The sequence below is a fragment of the Chelonoidis abingdonii genome, chromosome 2, assembly GCF_003597395.2.
Source record: "Chelonoidis abingdonii isolate Lonesome George chromosome 2, CheloAbing_2.0, whole genome shotgun sequence".
NCBI lineage: Eukaryota > Metazoa > Chordata > Testudines > Testudinidae > Chelonoidis > Chelonoidis abingdonii.
The window spans coordinates 151,704,953-151,714,358 of record NC_133770.1 but is presented as its reverse complement, the minus strand read 5'-3'; the positions used below and the strand labels follow the sequence as shown (position 1 = coordinate 151,714,358).

The 9,406-nt window shown below is 49.5% G+C and overlaps 1 protein-coding gene across 1 annotated transcript in view; it reads left to right on the top strand.

Moving 5' to 3' along the window:
- The window catches only part of FER1L5 (fer-1 like family member 5), a 100,067-nt gene that overhangs the window by 52,725 nt on the left and 37,936 nt on the right, over nucleotides 1–9,406 (top strand). The window contains exons 25-30 of the mRNA XM_075062003.1: nucleotides 744–907; nucleotides 1,321–1,497; nucleotides 2,369–2,444; nucleotides 2,706–2,783; nucleotides 5,117–5,298; nucleotides 5,401–5,559. Of these exons, the coding sequence (XP_074918104.1) occupies nucleotides 744–907; nucleotides 1,321–1,497; nucleotides 2,369–2,444; nucleotides 2,706–2,783; nucleotides 5,117–5,298; nucleotides 5,401–5,559 (836 nt within the window). The remainder of the gene's footprint in view (nucleotides 1–743; nucleotides 908–1,320; nucleotides 1,498–2,368; nucleotides 2,445–2,705; nucleotides 2,784–5,116; nucleotides 5,299–5,400; nucleotides 5,560–9,406) is intronic.

Below are 9,406 nucleotides of genomic sequence, written 5' to 3'. Positions count from 1 at the left end.
CGCCAATGGCGCTCACTCTCTCCTCCTCCCTAGCTTGCGGTGCCAGTCCTTAGTCTGAAAGCCCTGGAGGTGAGAGAAGTGAGCAGCTACAGTGTGGTCGGGGAGATGGCCGGGGCAGGGATGAGCTGGGGTGGGTGTAGTTCCCCCTGCATAGCCGCCCCTTTGACTTTCTGCAGTAACGGCCGCTCGCAGTGCTTCTCCTCTGCCCCACCCCTCGTTGATCCTAAATGCCGCGCGGTCAACTTTCGGAGCAGACCGAAGAATCCGGTCCGCCGCGGTTGCCTGCTGAAAGCAATGGCGCCTCCCAAATCCAGTCCGACTTCGCTTTATAATTGGTTGCATTCCGGGCCCTGCCTGCACTGCGCCTCAGGCCCCAGATCAGTCCCTTTGCCAAAAAGAGGCAGCACATTGCTCGGGGTGCTCGTGCGCAGAGCAGGGGTGAGCTGGGGCGGGGGGGGTGCCTCAGGGCAGAGGGTGGGGAGCTGTCACGGAGGGGGGGTGCCTCAGGGCCGGGGGGCGCAAGGTGGAAGTTTTGCCTAGGGTGCGAAACATCCTTGCACCGGCCCTGGTCACAGGATCAGAACCTTGTCCATCCCAGGCGGTTGGGGAGCGAGCCCAGGCAGCAGGAGAGGCCATGCAGGAGGTTGCCTCGTTTCATGAGGGAGGGTCCGATCACCAGGATGTGAACACACCTGCCTGGGGCCTCCTCCCAGGTCCTGATGGCAGCACGGCTCCTCTCTCAGGCTGGGAGTACGGCATTGGCATTCCCCCCACTGGAACCCCCCAGTCCTGGAATGCTGCAGAGAAGACATACCACACACACCGGCGTCGGCGCTGGCTGCGGAGACGCTGTCGGGACCTGAACGCTCAGAACCAGGAGCAGGAAATCGCCTCCTTTCTCCAGCTGGTAAGTGGTGGGAGTGGCCGAGCTCAGGGGCTGTGCTCATGGTGCCTGTGGGGCTGGCTCGGAAGGGGCTGCTCCCAGCACCTGCGGGGTGAGGGAGCATCAGACACACACCGCACTGCGAAGACAAACCCTCAGCTGGTGTAAGGCGGCCTGGCTCCTCTGCAAATCACTGGGGCTCCACCAAAGTCAACTGAGCTCTTTGGAGACTCACCCCCCCAGGTTCACGGATTGTACCTGAGCCTCTGAAGTCTGCAGAATGGAGCTGGAAAGCTCCAAAGTGTCTCAGGGTGAAACCCGGTGGCCGGGGAGGGGACTTGCTTTGGGGGAAACTTACGGAGGGTCAGGATTGAATCTGAGCTGGATCCTTGTGGCGCAGCTCTTCCCTCTTTCTCAGGACTGTCCCATTTTTGCAGCACTCTACAGGGAAGCTGGCGGAAGAGGACACCTGGGAATACGCCTCCTTTTTTGGCTGGAAGTTCCACCTACAGCCCCGGCCGCATGACACTTACCGGCGGCGCTGCTGGCGCAGGAAGCTTGTGCCCGTGCAGCCTGCCAGGGTGGCTCCCATTTTCCTCTTGGAGGGCTCCCTGGTAAGAGGCCAGGCAGCAAAGGGGCATTGCCCTTGGCTGTTCATTTGACCGCTATTCTAAGTAAGATCCTATCCTTGGCTGGCCAAATGCTAGAATGGCTGGGAACCCCTTCCCCGCTATCAGCTGGCCAGACCCACACAGACCCATGCACTGGGCATGACAGGAACTGGGAGGCTTGTAGGCAGCAGCCTTGCAGAGTGAGCCAACAGGAGGCTTCCCCGAGGCAGGCAGATCTCAGCTGGAAACCCCCTGGCTGCAGCTGATCCAGTAGGAGCTGTGCATGCAGCCTTATGCCAATGGGTCGTCTCAGGCTAGAGAGGGAGGAGTGCAACCCCTGGCCCATTGTCCAGTTGGAGCCTCTCTTCTTTCCTCTCCCAGAAAGCACCTGCCCAGCCACTATCACAAACCACTGTCCCAAAGCAGGGTCTCCATAGGCTAGAGAGGGCTGATTGACACAGAAGGGTCAGCCTGCCCCAAGGTAGCTCACAGACCCAAGGCAGGGTGCTCCTGAGCCCCAGGGAGATGCAGCCATAGAGAGGAGCGGAGAGGGATGATGGAGGTGGTTACAACAGAGGTGGGAGGAAGTGGTTGTTGTGTTAGTGAGGATGTATAGCCAGGGCAGGGGCTTATAGACTCCAGTGGAGTTGGAAACAGGAAGCAGGACCTGCAGCCGGAAGGGGGTGCTGAGGGCATCCTGGCGGTGAGAGCTCCACCCGGGAACCAGCACTTCCAGCTGGACAACCTGCAGCTGAGGGTACCCAGGGGCTGAGGGCTGCTCTCTGCTTAGGGCGTGGAGTTTGAAGATCAAGAGAAGGAGGAAGGAGAAGGGAAAGAGAAACAAACGGAGCAAGAGAAAAAGATCCTGGAGGAGGGAGAGAGAGAGAAGAGGTCCCCAGCCCAGAACATCCTGCAGCTGAACACTCCTCTGATCACCTGTGTCTTCCAGCGTGAGTCACTGACATGGAGGGGATCACACCTGGCCCCAGAGCCCTAGAAGAAAGGTGGCCCCCCAATCTGTCCCTCCAGCCACTGGTTTCAGAGTCCCTGCAATCACTGGCTCCTCCTGGGCCCCTCTCCATGGACGGAAGGACTGAAGCCTCTGCAGCTGGGCCCTGGATGGTGGCAGGAATGGGGGGACACCGCAGGGCACCTCTGCGTAACAGGTGAAGAGGAGTGTGGGTGAGACCTGTGAACTCTTCATATTCCAGAGCCCAGTTACTACCAGCTACGCTGCTACATCTACCAAGCCAGGGATCTGACACCAAGCGATGGCAGGAGCTCCTCCGGTAGGTGACATGAGGCAAACCCCGCCACCCTCAGCATATGCCTCTTCAGACCTTCCCTACTCTACCCCACCCATCTCCTGGCACCCCCAGATCATAACACCTGGGGGCCTAACACAAATATTCTTGATGCAACCCCTGGTATAATCCCCCAAGGCCAGATAGGTCCCCCCTGTTGGGCATGGGAGCTCTGAATGGCCTACACTGTCAGGGCCGGCTCCAGGCACCAGCTGAGCAAGCTTGTGCTACGGGGCAGCTTCCGCCCAAACCTAGGGCGGCACAGCTACTTTTTTTTTTTTTCGCTGCTCCAGCCACCCTGTAGGGGGCGGAGGAGGGGAGCACCCTGCAGCAAACTTGGCAGGGCAGCCCGCGTCCTTCCCTCCCCGCCAACTGGAGTGGAGCGGAGCCCTCCCGGCAGGTGGTGCAGCGATCGGGGCCGCGGAGTGAGTGCCCTGCTGAAGTGCTGGCTGCCCCACTTCTGTCTCTCCCCCGCGCTCCCTCCCCTTCCCCCACATTAGACCGGGCATGCACTCTGCAGCACAGGGAGTCCCCTGGCTCCAGTTGCCCTGTAGAGTTTTTTGTTTTGTTTTTCCCCTTCTTTGCCAGCCGCCCGTTGTTACTCCCCCTGCCCCCCTGCTCTGCCGCTCCAGCCACGCTGTGTCCCCCCCCCACTTTGCCGCTCCAACCCTCCTGCTCCCCCTCCTCCAATACCTCTCCCACGCTCCTTTCAGCTAAGCTCCACTCCACCCTTGCCCTTTTTAGCCTCTTCTCCCCTGCCCTGTCCCCTTTGCCCACTTCCCTTCTCTTTCCATTTAGCTGATCTTCTCCAATCTAAATCCACCAGCAAATAAATAAATTAATGAATAAATGATGAACTAACGTGATGTTTGCCTTCATCAGATTGCCCACTCTGGGGAAGTGTTAGACCCGCTTCCCCACCCTCAGTCTGTCTTGTCTATTTACACTGTAAGCTTGTAGCGGTCTGGTTGGAGCAGTTCCCCCTTGTAGACTTTCAACCACAGGCCTCCCAGGGGGAGGAAGTCTCTGTCTCCGGTGTTCACAGAGTTGGGCTCCAGTCCACTGATTAATTATCCCTTGTGGGGAGGTGGGGGCTTGGAGGGGCTTAGCCCTGAAATGTCCTGAAGCAAAAAGCAAATCCAACTCAATACTGGGCCACCCACCAGTCTTCCTATGGGGCACCCTTGCCTTTTCAAGCTTGCTTCCCAGACAGTCTCTTATTTTGACATTCCTCGTGTCTTGGGATCTAACTGCTCCATCCAAGTGGCTGCTCCAGCTAGCAGGGTTGTTTCTCCTTATCTCTGGCAAAGTTCCCTTCAGGCAGAGAGGCAGAGCTCCATCAACAAGTTTGCAGATGACACGAAACCTGGGTAGGAAGTAGCATATGCTGAGAGGAGTAGTACGCAGGAGAGGTAAGGACTAGTATCAGAGGACGTTAGATAAAATTAGAATATTGGGCCAAAAGAAACCTGATGAGATCACACAAGGACAAGTTCCAGAGTGCACTGACAATTTAGGTGATGGAGAATCCATGCCTGCTACATGATTAGGGGACCGAGTGGCACTAGGAAGCAGTATCTGACAGAAAGGACCTAGGGGTTTACAGTGGATAGAGAAGCCCTGATTTAGTGAAGTCGACCGCATGCCCTTGTTGCCTAGAAGGGATAACAGCATTTTGGGCTGTATAGCGTAGGAGCACTGCAGCAGATTGGGATGATGAGATCATTCCCTCTATTTCAACATTGGTGAGGCCTCATCTGGAATATCTGTGCTCCAGTTTTGGACCCACACTCATAAGAAGATGTGAAAATAATTGAAGAGTACCAGCAGGGGAACGAAATTATTAGGGGGTGGAGCACATGACTTATGAGGAGAGCGTCTGAAGAAGAACTGGGATTATTGTATGCAGCAGAAGAGAGGGAATGGGGGGGATTTGATAGCTGCTTTCAAAACTACCTGAAAGGGGGTCTCCAAGAGGATGGCATCTCTAGACTTTTCTCAGTGATACCAGATGACAGGACAAGGAACAATGGTCTCAAGTTGCAGTGGGGGAGGTCTTGGCTGGATATTAGGAAACACTATTTCACTAGGAGGGTGGTGAAGCACTGGAATGGGTTCCCTAGGGAAATGGTGGAATCTCCTTCCTTAGAGGTTTTTAAGGTCAGGCTTGACAAAGCCCTGGCTGAGATGATTTAGTTGGGAACTGGTCCTGCTTTGAGTAGAGGAGTTGGACTAGATACCTCCTGAGGTTCCTTCCAACCCTGATATTCTATGACTCTATGAGTGAACAGCCCATCTCTCCTGTCTCCTTCCTCCAGATCCCTATGCCCACGTGTCCTTCCTGCACAGGAGTCAGCGCACGCAGACCTTGACTGCCACCCTAAGCCCCAGCTGGGACCAGACCCTCATCTTCGACCATATACTGATTTACGGAGACCCCCAGGCCACCCGGCAGGACCCGCCGCTGGTGGTTTTGGAGCTGTTTGGCCGGGACATCATTGTAAGTGCGAGATCCCAGGGAAGGGGGTAAAGGAGGAGCAGGTGAAGGGGATCTGCAGCCCCATGATTCACATGATCTGATCATATCTCCTCTTTATATTAGGACAAAGATGACTTCCTGGGGAGGAGCATGTGTTCCCCACTGGTATGTCTGGATCTTGGATCCCGACACCTCCCCCGCCTCCAATGGTATCCAATCACAAAGCAGCAGAAGGAAGCGGGCGAGCTCTTAGCTGCCTTTGAGCTCCTATTGGATCCCAAGGTAAAAGGAGTGTGTTTTTTTTGAAGGGAGGAAGGTATTTGCACAAGCTGAAGGGATGGGTAACAAGCACTTTGGAGGACAGGACTAAAATTCAAAATAACCTTGACAAATTGGAGAGCTGGTCTGAAATCAACAAGACAAAATTCAATAGAGACAAGGGCAAAATACTGCGCATAGAAAGGAAAACTCAAATGCACAAATACAAATGGGGACTAACTGGTTAGGTGGTAGTACTGGCTAGGTGAAAAGGATCTAGGGGTTATAGTAGATTAAGCCCATTACTTCTCGTCCTGCCTTCAGTGGACCTGGCGAACAATTGGTCACCGTCCTCTTTATTTACTGAAACCTGGTGGGACGATTCCCATGACTGGAATGTTAAAATCAATGGTTATAACTTATTTAGGAAGGAGCAAGTGGGCAAAAGATGTATGTCAGAAATGGCATTATCTGCTTCTGAGTTGCTGTTTATTTGGAAGAGAACATTCTTGAATGCTTATGGATCAATGTTTTAATGGCTAAAGCACAAGACGAGGTATTAGTTGGTGTCTGCAACCAACCACCAAATCCCACAAATGAACAGGATAACTGCTTCCTTACGCACCTATCTACAATGTGTAGGGGAAAAACTATATTATCGTGGGGGACTTCAATCTGAATGGCACATGCTGAAGGTCTCACGCTGCCAGAACTAGAACATCCTTGGAATTTCTAAACATTAGAGATGACAATTTCCTAACTCAAAAAGTGCTGCATCCAAGACAGAGAATTCTGTATTAGACCTGGTCTTGACAGATGAAGAACTGATCACAGAACTAAATATTAATGGTAACTTATGATCATGATTTGATCACATTTATAATGTGCAAATAGAATGAAGTCCAGACCAGTGAGATATATACTTGGTAATGTAAAATGACTAAATTCACAAAACTGAAAACAATTATTACCCAATCATCTGCAATTATTTCATCATAAAAATGTGGATGGTAATTGGGAATTATTTAAGAACACATTACTAGATGCCCAAAAAGGCACAATCCCACAATTGAAGAAGAAGGCCATACTGGTTTTAAAAAATGACCTGGTTTAGAGGGGAAATGAAGGCAGCTATAAAAAATAAAATAAATAAATGGAAGAAAGGAGAAGTTGATAACAAGTTAATATAAATCAGAAGCTGTAAATTGTATAAAATTGATAAGGGAAACAAAAGGGACAGAAGGAGACATCTATGACCAACAGAGTTAAGGACAATAAGAAGGAGCTTTTTAAGTATTTTAGGAACAAAAATTATCCTGACAATTGTATTGGTCCCTTACTAGATGGAAATGGTACAATCATCAATAATAATGCAGAAAAGGCAGAAGTGTTCAATAACTATTTCTGTTCTCTATTTGGGAAAAAAACAGATGTAGCATCATCGTATGAGAACACTCTGTCCATTCCACTAGTATCTCAGGAGGGTGTTAAACAGCAACTGCTAAAATTAGACATTTTAAAATCAGCAAGTCCAGATAACTTTCTGTGACAGTTCTCAGGGTACCCAGGACTGTGAGTCACCTTGTGGGCCCCCGTCTTCAGTGAGGAGTCTTGCTTTTGCTTCACTGGGTGTCATCTCTCGATACCACCAGCCTGTTAGCATTCTCCTCTGGGCTAAGCCAGGCCTTACTTGGCCTTACAGGTTAATAATCCCAGACCCCAATGCCCTGTGAAGCATTCTCCGGCCATGCCTATAGCCCCATCCCCTGAACACTCACAGAAATACCAGGGAAGGACCAATGTACACACCAGCCTGTCTGATTCAGCTCAGACTCAGCACCTTTCTTAATATGATAGCACTGAGATATATTAATAGTGACAACAAGAATAAGTTTATCATCAAAGATTCAAGGTTCAAGTGATAGTACGAATATTGGAAACAAAAGGTTACATATAAAACTAAATCAGAACATGCCTTCTAGAGACTAAACTTAACTAACAAATTAACCACCTGTCTAAAGAAGTTCATCTCACCCCAAAGTGTTTTTCAGCTTTTCAGCCAAGGTCGGCTGAGATCCCAATTTCACGAATGCAGACGCACTGCCCGTTTACTTCCCAGGTGAAGGGTAAGGGGGTGTCTTCTTTGTCTTCTATTTATAATCCCCAAAATTCATTGCCTGTGCTCAGAGACAAGATAATCACCCCTGGTTTATTTTTCCATGCATGCTTCCCTGTTGACTTCATATGTAAGTGGGCTAGAGTACAGTGTGTTAGCATACAATGCTTCATTTCCATCCCGGCAGAGAGACAGGTGAATAAACACCTCTTGTCTGACACAAAACCTGCTTTTTTCACCTCTGTCAGTGACTCGAACCTTGATACAGACTCTAAGAACATATCTTCAATCTATGTACATAACTCCTTATGGACATACATTTCACAGTGATATTAATGACCAATATGACACCAGCTTTCATTTGAGACCTCACAGGACATTCTGTGGTGAACCAGAATGTATATAACAGAATCAGGACATTCCTGTAACCCCCTTGCCTGTTGTCATTAAGGGGTTTTGGGGTCACATTTGCATCCAAGAGTTTTAAAAGAGCTGGCTGAGGAGCTCGCTTGACTGTTAATGTTGATTTTCAATAAGTCTTGGAATACCAGACATGTTTCAGGAGACTGGAAGAAAGCTAAAGTTGTGCCAATATTAAAAAAGGGTAAACGGGATGACCCAGGTAATTGTAGGCCTATCAGTCTGGCACCAATCCCAGGCAAGATAATGGAGCTGTTGCTTTGAGACTCGATTAATAAAGAATTAAAGGACTTAATGCCTTAATACCAATCAACATGGGTTTATGGAAAATATATATTTGTCTAACTTGATATATTTTTCTGATGAGATTATAAATTTGGTTGCTGAAGGTAATAGTGTTGATATAATAGACTTCTGTAAATCATTGACTTGGTACTGCATAACATTTTGATTAAAAAACTAGAACAATATAAAATTAACATAGCACTCAGTAAATGGATTAAAAACTGGCTAACTGATAGGTCTCGAAATGTAATTGTAAATGGGGAATCATCATTGACTGGATGTATTTCTAGTGTGGTCCTGCAGGGATCAGTTCTTGGCCCTATGCTATTTAACATTTTTTGAATGACCTGGAAGAAAATATAAAATCATCCCTGACAAAGTTTGCAGATGACACACAAACTGGGAGAGTAGTAAATCACAAAAAGGACAGGTCATTGATATAGAGCAACCAGGATCACTTGGTAAACTGGATGCAAACAAACAACATGTGTTTTAATACAGCTAAATGTAAATGTAAACAGCTGGGAACGAAGAACGTAGGCCATACTTACAGGCCGGGGCACTCTGTCCTGGGAAGCAGGGACTCTGGAAAAGATTTGAGGGTCACGATGGATAATCCGTGGAACATGAGCTCCCAGTGTGATGCTGTGGCCGAAAGGGCTAATACGCTGCTTGGATGGATAAATGGGGAAATCTCAAGTAGGAGCAGAGAGGTTATTTTCCCTCTGTATTTGGCACTGGTGCAGCCGCTGCTGGGATCCTGTGTCCAGTTCTGAAGCCCACAATTCAAGAAGGATGTTGATAAATTGGAGAGGGTGCAGAGAAGAGCCATGAAAATTATTAAAGGATTAGAAAACCTGCCTTATAGTGATAGACTCAAGGAGCTCAATCTTTTTAGCTTGTCAAAGAGAAGATGACTTAATTACAGTCTAAAAGTACCTACATGGGGAACAACTGTGTAATAATTAGGCTCCTCATTCTAGCAGAGGAAGGTCTAACACCATCCAATGGCTGGAAGTTGAAGCTAGACAAATTCAGACTGCAAAGAAG